The 15,345-nt window shown below is 52.6% G+C and overlaps 1 protein-coding gene across 1 annotated transcript in view; it reads right to left on the reverse strand.

The window, feature by feature from the left end:
- The window catches only part of STAB1 (stabilin 1), a 1,212,756-nt gene that overhangs the window by 703,019 nt on the left and 494,392 nt on the right, over positions 1–15,345 (reverse strand). The window contains exons 22-23 of the mRNA XM_085624210.1: positions 6,392–6,478; positions 1,242–1,353 (exon numbers count right to left, since the gene is read on the reverse strand). Coding sequence (XP_085480336.1) covers positions 1,242–1,353; positions 6,392–6,478 — 199 coding nt within the window. The remainder of the gene's footprint in view (positions 1–1,241; positions 1,354–6,391; positions 6,479–15,345) is intronic.

Here is a 15,345-nt window from a genome sequence, read left to right on the forward strand (position 1 = left end):
AATTCGACTTGAGTTCGGCCTTAGACGACAGAACCTAAAAAGCTTAGGGGCATAGTTGAAATGTTGCCACAAACTGAGACGGGATAATAACTCAACGCTTATGACAGTAGTCTGAGAGGCGATAACAAACATAAGCAGGCCCATGAATACTTCAGATTGGCTATAGATACGTTTAAGGCTGAACAATTATGGGCTTTATCCCTTTCACAGGTGCCATTTAACAAAGTGATGAATGGGTGCAGTAAAAAAACGTCCTTGCTATTGGATAAAGAAGTATTGGCAAAAAGATCCCATGCATGGACAGTGATTGCTTCCTATGGTATGCTCAAACCCCAGAGCTATCGAGGGGATTTAAATAGCCAAAGGGCCAAGCTGAAGCTTATGAGTCTCCGGTTAGGCAATAGCCTATTCCGTGGAGACACCCCTGCTTGGAAAAAGCCGAGTGGTGAAAGGACGTGTCGTCTCTGCAACTATAATAGAGAAGATATTTGCCATATCATTTGTAGTTGCCCAGTGTTATTAGTTGCACGTAGGAGGCAGCTGAGGCAATACTTTAATAGGCAATTGATACAAACATATCGACAAGCAGTCATTGCCAGCCTGCAGGGGGAAGGTTCACAATTCACTGGCAGACTTTTGAGGTTTATAGCAATAGCAGAGAGGAAACTGACTAATAGTGATCAATGAAGAGATTTTTTTAGCACTTATGAATTGAGGAAAGTACTTTTAATTATGTGGTTTTTAAATAAGGGCCCAGGATTGGTTATGTATGAAAGCTAAGTAAATTGCATAAAGATGTTTTATTGTATGAAATGTAAGAAAACCGTATTAAGGTGTTTTTATTGTAAGTTTTTAGTAACTGAACAATACATCTTTTTCATTCATTCACTGCTTGCTACTTTACCAATGTCCCACTTTTATGTGTGAAGCAGAAAATGCCTGTTGGACATTCACTAGATATTCACTGGGTTACTCTTTCTTTAAGACCTTCATCTCCACCTGTCCAAGACATGCCCAGCTGTCCCAGACATGTCCAGCTGCCATAGACATGCCCACCTGCCCCAGACATGTCCAGCTGCCATAGACATGCCCAGCTGCCCCAGACATGCCCAGCTGCCCCAGACATGCCCATCTGCCTCAGACATGCCCAGCTGTCCCAGACATGCCCACCTGCCTCAGACATGCCCACCTGCTCCAGACATGCCCAGCTGACCCCCTCCCCCAAGACATGCCCAACTGACCTTCTTCGCAGTTTTCTCCATGCCGGTTTGGGTTCGAGCAGATGTGACAGGCCATTCCTTTGTAGTCCTCAAAGCACATACAGCTGCCGTTCCCCCGGATGCCATCGCTGCACTGCAAGAAGAGAAGAAGGAACACCTTGGCTCCTCTGGCTGACACTTACAGAGGTGAGAGGCAGCGCCATCTTGTGCCGGGCACAGAAATACTCCATGAGTCACATGGGAGAGAGTGCAGAGGCATGAGGCACCGGTGAGCCAATCAGACAGCTGTGAGGGACCGCGGGGGCACCGGTGAGCCAATCAGACAGCAGTGAGGGACTGCGGGGGCACCGGTGAGCCAATCAGACAGCTGTGAGGGACCGCGGGGGCACCGGTGAGCCAATCAGACAGCTGTGAGGGACTGCGGGGGCACTGGTGAGCCAATCAGACAGCTGTGAGGGACGGCGGGGGCACCAGTGAGCCAATCAGACAGCTCTGAGGGAGTGTGGGGGCACCGGGGAGCCAATCAGACAGCTCTGAAGGACCACGGCAGCACAGGGGAGCCAATCAGACAGCTCTGAGGGATCGCGGGGGCACTTTGAGCCAATCAGACAGCTCTGACAGACCAGAAGGGAGTAAAGAGCAGCCAAGCCAATCATACACCTCCCAGAGAGCCCCGGGGGAGGGGGGGCACAAGAGAGCCAATCCTACTGAGAGAGACCACAGGAGGAAGGGGAGCAGATGCACCAACATCACAGCTCTGAGGGGTTGCAGGGAAGTGAGTAATAGCCCAAAGTCCTCCAGCTATGAGGAACCTCAGGGCGGTGAGGCCCAGACTGCCCGCCTATGAGAGACCACAGGAGCATGAACACAGCAGCTCAGCTCGCTCCATGCCACCTGACCCTGACTCTCATGCCAGGACCCTCTACCCTGCTCAGCCCTGCCCTGCACCTTCACTTCCAGTTCCTGCTGTTACACCACGGTGCACCCTCCTACATCCACCGTGAGGTGCACCTCCCTTGAGCTCTGAACCATCCTCCTGCGCGCTCTACGCCAGGTTAACTCTTGCTTCAAGCTCATGAACTCTGCCCTGCCAAGCCCTGCTTGCTGCTGCTAGTCTGACTCTGCTGCACACTGTCCTGCTGACTCTGCTGCACACTGTCTGGCTGACTCTGCTGCACACTGTCCGGCTCACTCTGCTGCACACTGTCCTGCTGACTCTGCTGCACACTGTCCTGCTGACTCTGCTGCACACTGTCCTTCTGGCTCTGCTGCACACTGTCCTGCTGGCTCTGCTGCACACTGTCCTGCTGGCTCTGCTGCACACTGTCCTTCTGGCTCTGCTGCACACTGTCCTCCTGACTCTGCTGCACACTGTCCGGCTGACTCTGCTGCACACTGTCCTTCTGGCTCTGCTGCACACTGTCCTGCTGGCTCTGCACTGCTCTGTCCTGCTGGCTCTGCATTGCTCTGTCCGCCTGGCTCTGCTGCACTGCGCTGGCTCTGCTGAACTGCTCTGTCCTGCTGGCTCTGCTGCACTGCTCTGTCCTGCTGGCTCTGCTGCTCTGCTCTGTCCGGCTGGCTCTGCTGCACTGCTCTGTCCTGCTGGCTCTGCTGCACTGCTCTATCCTGCTGGCTCTGTCCGGCTGGCTCTGCTGCACTGCTCTGTCCTGCTGGCTCTGCACTGCTCTGTCCGGATGGCTCTGCTGCACTGCTCTGTCCGGCTGGCTCTGCTGCACTGCTCTGTCCTGCTGGCTCTGCTGCACTGCTCTGTCCTGCTGGCTCTGCTGCACTGCTCTGTCCTGCTGGCTCTGCACTGCTCTGTCCGGCTGGCTCTGCTGCACTGCTCTGTCCGGCTCGCTCTGCTGCACTGCTCTGTCTGGCTGGCTCTGCACTGCTCTGTCCGGCTGGCTCTGCTGCACTGCTCTGTCCTGCTGGCTCTGCACTGCTCTATCCTGCTGGCTCTGCTGCACTGCTCTGTCCTGCTGGCTCTGCTGCACTGCTCTGTCCTGTTGGCTCTGCTGCACTGCTCTGTCCGGCTGACTCTGCTGCACTGCTCTGTCCGGCTCGCTCTGCTGCACTGCTCTGTCTGGCTGGCTCTGCACTGCTCTGTCCAGCTGGCTCTGCTGCACTGCTCTGTCCTGCTGGCTCTGCACTGCTCTGTCCTGCTGGCTCTGCTGCACTGCTCTGTCCTGCTGGCTCTGCACTGCTCTGTCCTGCTGGCTCTGCTCCGCTGCTCTGTCCTGCTGGCTCTGCTCCGCTGCTCTGTGCTGCTGGCTCTGCACTGCTCTGTCCTGCTGGCTCTGCACTGTCCTGCTGGCTCTGCTGCACTGCTCTGTCCTGCTGGCTCTGCTCCACTGCTCTGTCCTGCTGGCTCTACTGCACTGCTCTGTCCTGCTGGCTCTGCTCCGCTGCTCTGTGCTGCTGGCTCTGCTGCGCTGCTCTGTCCGGCTGGCTCTACTGCACTGCTCTGTCCTGCTGGCTCTGCTACACTGCTCTGTCCTGCTGACTCTGCTGCACTGCTCTATCCTGCTGGCTCTGCACTGCTCTGTCCTGTTGGCTCTACTGCACTGCTCTGTCCTCCTGGCTCTGCTCCGCTGCTCTGTCCTGCTGGCTCTGCTGCACTGCTCTGTCCCGCTGGCTCTACTGCACTGCTCTGTCCGGCTGGCTATACTGCACTGCTCTGTCCGGCTGGCTCTACTGCACTGCTCTGTCCGGCTGGCTCTACTGCACTGCTCTGTCCGGCTCGCTCTACTGCACTGCTCTGTCCGGCTGGCTCTGCTGCACTGCTCTGTCCGGCTGGCTCTACTGCACTGCTCTGTCCGGCTGGCTCGCTCTACTGCACTGCTCTGTCCTGCTGGCTCTGCACTGCTCTGTCCTGTTGGCTCTGCTGCACTGCTCTGTCTGGCTGGCTCTGCTGCACTGCTCTGTCTGGCTGGCGCTGCTGCACTGCTTTGTCCTGCTGACTCTGCTGCACTGCTCTATCCAGCTGGCTCTGCTGCATTGCTCTGTCCTGCTGGCTCTGCACTGCTCTGTCCTGTTGGCTCTACTGCACTGCTCTGTCCTGCTGGCTCTGCTCTGCTGCTCTGTCCTGCTGACTCTGCTGCAGTGCTCTGTCCTGCTTGCTGGACTCAGCTGCACTGCTCTGTCCGGCTGTCTCTGCACTGCTCTGTCCTGCTGGCTCTGCTGCACTGCTCCGTCTTGTTGGCTCTGCACTGCTCTGTCCTGCTGGCTCTGCTGCACTGCTCTGTCCTGCTGACTGCTGCAATGCTCTATCCAGCTGGCTCTGCTGCACTGCTCTGTCCTGCTGGCTCTGCACTGCTCTGTCCTGTTGGCTTTACTGCACTGCTCTGTCCTGCTGGCTCTACTGCACTGCTCTGTCCTGCTGGCTCTGCTCCGCTGCTCTGTCCTGCTGGCACTACTGCACTGCTCTGTCCTGCTGGCTATGCTACACTGCTCTGTCCTTCTGACTCTGCTGCACTGCTCTGTCCTATTGGCTCTGCACTGCTCTGTCCTGTTGGCTCTACTGCACTGCTCTGTCCTGCTGGCTCTGCTCCGCTGCTCTGTCCTGCTGACTCTGCTGCAGTGCTCTGTCCTGCTTGCTGGACTCAGCTGCACTGCTCTGTCCGGCTGTCTCTGCACTGCTCTGTCCTGCTGGCTCTGCTACACTGCTCTGTCCGACAGGCTCTACTGCACTGCTCTGTCCTGTTGGCTCTGCACTGCTCTGTCCTGCTGGCTCTGCTGCACTGCTCTGTCCTGCTGGCTCTGCTGCACTGCTCTATCCTGCTGGCTCTGTCCGGCTGGCTCTGCTGCACTGCTCTGTCCTGCTGGCTCTGCACTGCTCTGTCCGGCTGGCTCTGCTGCACTGCTCTGTCCTGCTAGCTCTGCACTGCTCTATCCTGCTGGCTCTGCTGCACTGCTCTGTCCTGCTGGCTCTGCTGCACTGCTCCGTCTTGTTGGCTCTGCACTGCTCTGTCCTGCTGACTGCTGCAATGCTCTATCCAGCTGGCTCTGCTGCACTGCTCTGTCCTGCTGGCTCTGCACTGCTCTGTCCTGTTGGCTTTACTGCACTGCTCTGTCCTGCTGGCTCTACTGCACTGCTCTGTCCTGCTGGCTCTGCCCCGCTGCTTTGTGCTGCTGGCTCTGCTGCGCTGCTCTGTCCGGCTGCCTCTACTGCACTGCTCTGTCCTGTTGGCTCTACTGCACTGCTCTGTCCTGCTGGGTCTGCTACACTGCTCTGTCCTGCTGACTCTGCTGCACTGCTCTGTCCTGCTGGCTCTGCACTGCTCTGTCCTGTTGGCTCTACTGCACTGCTCTGTCCTGCTGACTCTACTGCACTGCTCTGTCCTGCTGACTCTGCTGCACTGCTCTGTCCTGCTGGCTCTGCACTGCTCTGTCCTGTTGGCTCTACTGCACTGCTCTGTCCTGCTGGCTTTGCTCCGCTGCTCTGTCCTGCTGAGTCTGCTGCAGTGCTCTGTCCGGCTGTCTCTGCACTGCTCTGTCCTGCTGGCTCTGCTATACTGCTCTGTCCGGCTGGCTCTGCTGCACTGCTCTGTCCTGCTGGCTCTGCTGCACTGCTCTGTCCGGCTGGCTCTGCTGCACTGCTCTGTCCGGCTGGCTCTGCTGCACAGCTCTGTCCAGCTGACTCTGCTCCGCTGCTCTGTCCTGCTGGCTCTGCTGCACTGCTCTGTCCGGCTGGCTCTGCTCCGCTGCTCTGTCTGGCTGACTCTGCTCCGCTGCTCTGTCCTGCTTGCTGGACTCAGCTGCACACTGTCCTGCTTTATCCCTTGCTGCCCATCTCTTTCTTCCTTTATCCTACCCTCGACCATCCTTATTGAGCTGCTCTGTCCTGCTGACTCTGCTCTGCTGCTCTGTCCTACATGTTCTTCTGAGCAGCTATCTCCTTCTTCCTTTGATGACTACTCTGTCTGCTGTGTCCTGGTTGTGCTGGTCAGTCTTGCTGGCTCTGCTGAGCTGCTCTGTCCCGTGGCTGAGCTAAGCTGCTCTGTCCTCCTTCCTCTGCTAAGCTGCTCTGTCCTCCTTCCTCTGCTAAGCTGCTCTGTCCTGTGTCTCTGCTGAGCTGCTACCCTTTCCTTGTCATACTGACCAGATGTGTCCTACTCGGATGAACTGCTCTGCTCTGCCCCGCATGGGACAGCTCAGGTCCTACTTACAAGGCCTCGCCCAAAGCAGGGGTTGCTGAATCCGGCAGGGCACTGCCTACAATCAGGTCCAAAGAATCCCTTGCAGCAGCCAGGCTCCTGTGGAGGGAAGGAGACAAGACAGGGGTCAGACAGTGACTGATGCACACTGTGACTTGTGGCAGCTGCCTGGGGGGGGCTCCTGTGGAGTGAAGGAGACAAGACAGGGGTCAGACTGTGACTGATGCACACTGTGACTTGTGGCAGCTTCCTGGGGGGGGCTCCTGTGGAGTGAAGGGGACAAGACAGGGGTCAGACTGTGACTGATGCACACTGTGACTTGTGGCAGCTGCCTGGTGGGGGTGGGGAACGGGCTCCTGTGGAGTGAAGGAGACAAGACAGGGGTCAGACTGTGACTGATGCACACTGTGACTTGTGGCAGCTTCCTGGGGGGGGGGGCTCCTGTGGAGTGAAGGGGACAAGACAGGGGTCAGACTGTGACTGATGCACACTGTGACTTGTGGCAGCTGCCTGGTGGGGGTGGGGAACGGTCTCCTGTGGAGTGAAGGAGACAAGACAGGGGTCAGACTGTGACTGATGCACACTGTGACTTGTGGCAGCTTCCTGGGGGGCGGGGCTCCTGTGGAGTGAAGGAGACAAGACAGGGGTCAGACTGTGACTGATGCACACTGTGAATTGTGGCAGCTTCCTGGGGGGGGCTCCTGTGGAGTGAAGGGGACAAGACAGGGGTCAGACTGTGACTGATGCACACTGTGACTTGTGGCAGCTTCCTGGGGGGGGCTCCTGTGGAGTGAAGGGGACAAGACAGGGGTCAGACTGTGACTGATGCACACTGTGACTTGTGGCAGCTGCCTGGTGGGGGTGGGGAACGGGCTCCTGTGGAGTGAAGGAGACAAGACAGGGTTCAGACAGTGACTGATGCACACTGTGACTTGTGGCAGCTACCTGGTGGGGGTGGGGGGGAATGGGGAAAACTGTAACTTATGGCAGCTGCCTTGTGGGGGGGGGGCATGGGGCAAAACTGCGACTGGCCTGGAGGGCACTCTGGCACCGCAGAATGAGCCAGCTTCAAAGGGTCAGTGTGTGGACTTATTGCCAAGGTGCACGCGTCAGTGGCACAGGGGTCAGGGAAGAACACCGTTCCTACCCAGAAGACTCCCTCTACAACCAAGGACCCGCCTACATGAACCACAGCCTGAATTTCCACCTAGCTCCCAGGAACCTTCGCTCGGCTCACCTCGCCCTCGCACAGGTACCATGCAGTCGCACCGGAGGACGCTCCTCCCACCTCGCTGCCAAGTCCCTGATCACCCTTCCCTCCACCTCTTTACTTCACCATCACTGACTGACTTCAGGAAGGGACTCAAGACCTGGCTCTTCAACTAGCACCGCAGCACAGCGCCTGGATACCCCCTCAGGTGCTAAGCACAGCAGCGGTTACTTCACTTAAGCAGGGGATCGTCGCCCTCTACCCACTGCGAGCCACGCTGGAAAAATAAAATGGCATGAAAAGATTTCATTGCCATTTTATTTTTCTGAGATGCGCACTCACCATGCTGCAGCCAGCCTTCCCCAGGCCCAGCGACATGCGGGCGTGTCCTCTGATGCCGATTGGCAGCAGAGGACAGGAGCAGAGGCTGGCTGGATGCTCCGAAGTGCACATGTCACTTTAGCCAGCTGTCTTGCACGGGCCACAGTGACATGTGCACTTTGATGCTCTCCACCCAGCTGTCTTAGCTAGACAGAGACCAAGCACAGGCCTACAGAGCCTGAAGGAGCGTCCAGCCAGTCCACTCCATCCAATCCTGGTGCTGCTCTCACAGCATGAGAGCAGCGCCAGGATTGGATAAGGGTGTTGGCTGGGCCGTGCTGCAAGAAGGAAGAAGATCGGGACCAGAGAGAGGAGTGCAGCCAGGTAGGGGATTTCTTTTTATTTTCCTCCTGTGTTCTATTTCAGTCCCTCCCTCCCACCAACCAGTCCTCATAGCTGGCAGCCGCCACTGGATAAGCAGTGCTATATAACTATGGATTGATTAATTTCTTTTGATGGGGCACAGTCTGAGTTTTGCAAAACAGTCATTTTTGATTATTGATGAGTTTTTAAAGAATAACTTTGATCGGTGGCTAACAGGGGTTATTGTGAATGTCACGTAATGGGGCATCTGCTGACAACTGGGAGATAAGATAACATGTATTTGTGAAGCACACGTTCACCCGTAGGCATCTTGGCGCTGAATAACAGATGTTTATTGTTGCCCACATCAATGGTACTTATATTATCGACCTGAGATGGAAGAAAGGCTGAGTGGCTCTGCTTGGGGTTTGAACCTGTGACCATGTGGTCAAACACAGGCCCCTGCAGTGGACGCATAAGTCCACTGAGCCACCAGACCCAGAAGATGCAACGATCCATCACTCTCATGGCTCATCCACTGCATTTAGAATGAGGGGAACTAGTAATTTTCACGTGGAAGAGGTTCAGCTGGCTCTGCCCTTGGAACCCGTTTGCGAGCCCCTGAACCACCAAAGGATGCCGCTTAGCATCAGAATGCCCACTGTATGCAGGATGTTGCTTCTGATGATGTTTTTAGGTCTTGTCTAGAGTTATTGTCAGTTTACAGTGGCATTAGAGCCCGCCCATTGCTTCCCATTGGTTGGTTTCACTGTCACTCTAATTTACTGGCTTTTTATTCATTAACTTCTGTGGGCTGTCATTCCTCTTCTTCTGTTGGTTTGACTCCTGGATCATGGACATATTGCTTGTGTCACTGTTTACCTTTCAAGCACTACTTTTTTCTTATTGGTTAAGTGCTCCATGAGAGTGCATGTGTTTTTCAGCTGTCTCTCTCCACTTCTCTGCCCCCCTACACCGTTGCTGTCACCAGTGTGCTTCTCCCCGCCCCCTCCATGTAGTGCTCGCCCTTGTGTGCTTCTCCACCCTGCGTTCCTTCCTCGCCTGTGTGCTTCTCTCCACGGCTCCATGTTGCTCTTTCTTGCCGTGTGCTTCTCTTCTCCCATACCGTACCCACCTTTGCTCTGTACTTCTCCCTTTGCTGTCTGTGCTGCTTCCCCCCACCTGCGCCCTCTTTGTTGCTTCCGCCCCACCCACATATGAAACAAGCATTGCCATAGCCAATAGGTCTCGCTTTTGGGACCTTATAAGTATTTAGTTATGCAACTGTTGTGTGTGTGTGGTTGTGGTTGCGTATGTGGTTGTGTGTGTGTGGTTGTGTGTGATTATAGTTGTGAGTTTGTGGTTGTGTGTGCTTGTGGGTGTGGTTGTGGGTGTGTGTGTGGTTGTGGGTGTGTGTGTGTGGTTGTGTGTGGGTGTGTGTGGTTGTGTGTGTGTGATTGTGTGCGTGTGTGGTTGTGTGTATGTTGTGTGTGTGTGGTTGTGTGTGTTGTGTGTCTGGTTGTGTGGTTGTTTGTGTGTGGTTGTGTGTGGGTGTGTGTGTATGGTTGTGGTTGTGTGTGTGTGGTTGTGTGTGTTATTGTATGTAGTTGTGTGGTTGTGTGTGTGTGTGTGTGTGGGTGTGTGTGTGTGGTTGTGTTTGTGTGTGTAGTTGTGATTGTGTGTGTAGTTGTGGTTGTGTGTGTGTGTGGTTGTGTATGTGGTTGTGGGTGTGGTTGTGTGTGTGGTTGTGGGTGTGTGTGTGTGGTTGTGTGGGTGTGTGGTTGTGTGGGTGTGTGAGTGGTTGTGTGTGTGTGGTTGTGTGCGAGTGGTTCTGTGTGTGTGTGTGTGTGTGTGGTTGTGGTTGTGTGGTTGTGGTTGTGTGTGTGGTTGTGGTTGTGTGTTGTTGGGGTTGTGTGTGTAGTTGTGGTTGTGTGTGGGTGTGTGTGTGTTGGTGTATGTGTTGGTGTGTATGCAGTTCTGTGTGGGTGTGGTTGTGTGTGGTTGTGGTTGTGTGTGTGTGGTTCTGTGTGGTTCTGTGTGTGTGGTTGTGTGTGTGGTTGTGGTTGTGTGGTTGTGGTTGTAGTTGTGGTTGTGTGTGTGTTATTGTGTGTGTGGTTGTATGTGTGTGGTTGTGTGTGCTTGTGGGTGTGGTTGTGTGTGTGTGTGGTTGTGGGTGTGTGGGTGTGTGGTTGTGGGTGTGTGTGTGTGGTTGTGTGTGGGTGTGTGTGGTTGTGGTTGTGTGTGTGTGGTTGTGTGTGTGTGATTGCGTGCGTGTGTGGTTGTGTGTATGTTGTGTGTGTGGTTGTGTGGTTGTTTGTGTGTGGTTGTGTGTGGGTGTGGGTGTGTGTGTATGGTTGTGGTTGTGTGTGTGTGTTATTGTATGTAGTTGTGTGGTTGTGTGTGTGTGTGTGTGTGGTTGTGTGGTTGTGGTTGTGTGTTGTTGTGGTTGTGTGTGTGTGTGTGTGTGGTTGTGGGTGTGTGTGTGTGGTTGTGTGTGGGTGTGTGTGGTTGTGTGTGGGTGGGTGTGGTTGTGGTAGTGTGTGTGTGGTTGTGTGTGTGTGATTGTGTGCATGTGTGGTTGTGTGTATGTTGTGTGTGTGTGGTTGTGTGTATGTTGTGTGTGTGTGGTTGTGTGGTTGTGGTTGTGTGTGGTTGTGTGTTTAGTTGTGGTTGTGTGTGGGTGTGTGTGTGTTGGTGTGTGTGTTGGTGTGTGTGTTGGTGTGCGTGTAGTTGTGTGTGGGTGTGCTTGTGTGTGGTTGTGGGTGAGTGGTTGTGTTTGGTTCTGTGTGTGTGTGGTTGTGAGTGGTTGTGGTTGTGTGTGTGGTTGTGTGGTTGTGGTTGTGTGTGTAGTTGTGGTTGTGTGTGTAGTTGTGGTTGTGTGTGTTATTGTGTGTGTGGTTGTATGTGTGTGGTTGTGTGTGTGTTGGTGTGGTTGTGTGTGTGTAGTTGTGTGTGTGTGGTTCTGTGTGGGTGGTTCTGTGTGTGTGGTTCTGTGTGTTGTGGTTGTGTGTGTAGTTGTGGTGGTGTGTGTAGTAGTGGTTGTGTGTGTGTTATTGTATGTGTGGTTGCGTGTGGTTGTGTGTGTGTTGGTGTGTGTGTGAGTGTGGCTGTGGTTGTGTGTGTGAGTGGTTGTGTGAGTGGTTGTGTTTGTGGTTCTGTGTGTGTGTTTGTGGTTGTGTGTGTGTTTGTGGTTGTGTGGTTGTAGTTGTGGTTGTGTGTGTGTTATTGTGTGTGGTTGTATGTGTGTGGTTGTGTGTGTGGTTGTGTGTGCTTGTGGGTATGGTTGTGTGTGTGTGTGGTTGTGGGTGTGGTGGTGGGTGTGTGTGTGTGGTTGTGTGTGGGTGTGTGTGGTTGTGGTTTTGTGTGTGTGGTTGTGTGTGTGTGATTGCGTGCGTGTGTGGTTGTGTGTATGTTATGTGTGTGTGGTTGTGTGTGTTGTGTGTGTGGTTGTGTGGTTTTTTGTGTGTGGTTGTGTGTGGGTGTGGGTGTGTGTGTATGGTTGTGGTTGTGTGTGTGTGTTATTGTATGTAGTTGTGTGGTTGTGTGTGTGTGTGTGGTTGTGTGGTTGTGGTTGTGTGTTGTTGTAGTTGTGTGTGTAGTTGTGGTTGTGGGTGGGTGTGTGTGTGGTTGTGTGTGTGTGTGTGGTTGTGTGTGGGTGGGTGTGGTTGTGGTTGTGTGTGTGTGCTTGTGTGTGTGTGATTGTGTGCATGTGTGGTTGTGTGTATGTTGTGTGTGTGGTTGTGTATATGTTGTGTGTGTGTGGTTGTGGTTGTGTGTGGTTGTGTGTTTAGTTGTGGTTGTGTGTGGGTGTGTGTGTGTTGGTGTGTGTGTTGGTGTGCGTGTAGTTGTGTGTGGGTGTGCTTGTGTGTGGTTGTGGGTGTGTGGTTGTGTTTGGTTCTGTGTGTGTGTGGTTGTGAGTGGTTGTGGTTGTGTGTGTGGTTGTGGTTGTGTGTGTAGTTGTGGTTGTGTGTGTAGTTGTGGTTGTGTGTGTGTTATTGTGTGTGTGGTTGTATGTGTGTGGTTGTGTGTGTGTTGGTGTGGTTGTGTGTGTGTAGTTGTGTGTGTGTGGTTCTGTGTGTGTGGTTCTGTGTGTGTGGTTCTGTGTGTTGTGGTTGTGTGTGTAGTTGTGGTGGTGTGTGTAGTAGTGGTTGTGTGTGTGTTATTGTATGTGTGGTTGCGTGTGGTTCTGTGTGTGTTGGTGTGTGTGTGTGTGGCGCTGTGGTTGTGTGTGTGAGTGGTTGTGTGAGTGGTTGTGTTTGTGGTTCTGTGTGTGTGTTTGTGGTTGTGTGTGTGTTTGTGATTGTGTGTGTAGTTGTGGTTGTGTGTGGTTGTGTATGTGGTTGTGTGGTTGTATGTGTGTGTGGTTGTAGGTGTGTGTGTGTGGATGTGTGTGGTTGTGTGTGTGGGTGTGTGTGTGTGGGGGAGGTGTGGTTGTGTGTGTGTGGTTGTGGTTGTGTGTGGTTGTGGTTGTGTGTGATTGTAGTTATGTGTGTGCGTGTGTGTGTGTGATTGTGTGTGTGGGTGTGTGTGCTTGTGATTGTGTGTGTATAGTTGTGTGTGTGGTTGTGTGTGTGGTTGTGTGTATGTGAGTGTGGCTGTTTGTGTTTGTGTGTGGTTGTGTATGTGTGGTTGTGTGTGTGTGCTTGTGGTTGTGTGTGTGGTTGTGTGTGTGTGTGTGGTTGTGTGTGTGTGGTTAAAGTTTTAGTCACTACTCAAAATGAAATCCATTTTATCAGCGTTGCCAGTGCTCCTTTATGTTTAATGCCCTAAATGAAACCCAATGTTATAAGCATCAAAGGGCTGGGCGAGAAGGGAGGGGGGAATGCGAGGAGCAGAGGGGAATGCGAGGAGCAGAGGAGCCAGAATGAAAGTGATGAAAAGGGAGGAGGGAGATGCGAGCAGAGCATCAAAGGGCTGGGCGAGAAGGGAGGGGGGAATGCGGGGAGCAGCTGTGCACGTGCACGCCATCGTGCACTCAAGCTTGTAGCCAGCAGAACCATGTGGGTAGCACTTTGAAAACTCACCTACTAAAGTCTGTCCGAGCAGCGCATGTGCGCTGACTCAGCGAGACCTAAAGACCCTTTACAACTTTTTTTATGCAGCAACCCAACTCAAAACGGCAAACAAGCATTTACAATGCAATGGTCTCGGCATTGTTAAAGTTAGAGCTATTGGCATTGCTCATGACATTATTTTTGTTTATGTTTTTGTTTTTAAAACATTTAAAGAAACGGCATTGTTATTTACAATGTCAATAGCTTAATCACTCTCAAATGCGAGACCTATTGCATTTGCACCCACACACAGAGCCACCCACACAGAGCCACTCACATAGAGCAACCCACACACAAAGAGCCACCCACAGAGCCACCTACACACACACACAGTTACCCACACACAGACAGAGCCACCACGCTTAGAGCCACCTACAAAAAGAGCCACCCACACACACACACAGCCACCCACCCACACACAGAGCCACCCACACACACACAGAGCCACCCACTCGCATCAGACCTGACAGATAGATGCATGTAAAAAGTTAAAACGAAAGCCATAAAGCTACGGTTGCAATGCACAACTTGGCAATCAAAACCTAAATGTTTAAAGAGGGACAGGATTCGAGGCTACATGTCCTACTTTTTAATGCCATGCACCCTGCCTGAAGGGCTATAAGGACTACTTAGAGGTGACATTGTTAGTTAAGCGTAAGGTTTAGACCTCTTGAAAGGGATTATTTTGGCATGGTGAATTGCAGTTTTTACACATCCACTTAGGCTACAATGGAAGACATGAAGCATGTTTACACTGTTAGTATAGTGGCCGCACAATAGATGCAGCACTCCACTAGTGGAATCTAACTTACAGATCCTGCGTACACTTTGTACCATATATTAGGGAATTAGGTAAAATAAACATACCAATAATTTTGAATTATAACCAATTTCAACATGTTTTGGGTCAGAGCACATGGTCCTGTAAACAGTCTAAAAACCATTATGTTTCTCGTTCAGACTCTAGCCTAACAAACACCACGCTTTTCTTATGAAATCATTCTATTCTTTCGGTCCATCTCGTTAACCGGTATTTCTCTTTGTCAGGTGTGAGAATTGCATCAGGAAACTGTTTCCAGAAAACATTATGGGGTGCAAGTGAATACAATTATCTTTTTTAAACAGAATTTTGTTCATGCCCGCTTTTAAAGTGACTATTTTGGCAAAATGCTTTGATGCAGTTCGCAAATAATTCTGAATTCCTAATTTAATTATTGTTTCAAGTTGCTTAAAATATTACAATTAGTAAAATATGGATGCTAAAATAAAGAGAGAGCAAAGAATCCCATAAGACAAAAAAATAGAGGTTAAAAAAATTATAGTTCATTAAAATACAACTTAAACCACGGTCTGTTAAACTAAGGTCTTGCTTGAGGTCACTGTGTTTTAGGGTCAAATTCCTCAATTCATAAACTTGTTTGCCATTGAATATTCAGGAACTGATATTCATGATATATTCAAATGTTAACAGTGTCTATGAAAGTGCACTTCCTCTTCTGGCTTCTGCTTCAGATGGATAAATATGTTGATGCTTACTAAATACATTTTTATTAAAAGATTTAAATCTATTAAATATGATGCTCATAAATTTGACAAACCGGGATTTCTCAGACGGAATACGGGTTTTAAACCCTCTGAGAAATATCCCATTTTAATTTTTTTAGAAAGATTGGTGTTGGACCCGGCCTCGTGGCATGGTCCTTACCCCCGTGGATTGTGCCCGTTCCCCGCCCCGGCCTTCACGGGCCACCCTTCTGAACTGCACCGAGGCCCTTCCTCCTGAGCTGCACGAGGTCGCATACCCCTCGTGGCTCCGCCATCTTGTTGGCACCCACGTGACTCTGTGCACCAGCCAGCGTGACCCCGCTCAACCCGGCCTCGACCCCAGCGAGGCCCCGACATCGAGGCACCACGAACTGGCCAGGGGGGGCCGCAGGAACCATTCATCGCCCCCGACCCCAACTGTCCTCCCCTCTCGAGGTGTGATCGCCCTGCAACTCCCTTGGGCCTGGCGCCTC

This window comes from Triturus cristatus, chromosome 9, assembly GCF_964204655.1.
Source record: "Triturus cristatus chromosome 9, aTriCri1.1, whole genome shotgun sequence".
Classification (NCBI taxonomy): Eukaryota; Metazoa; Chordata; class Amphibia; order Caudata; family Salamandridae; genus Triturus; species Triturus cristatus.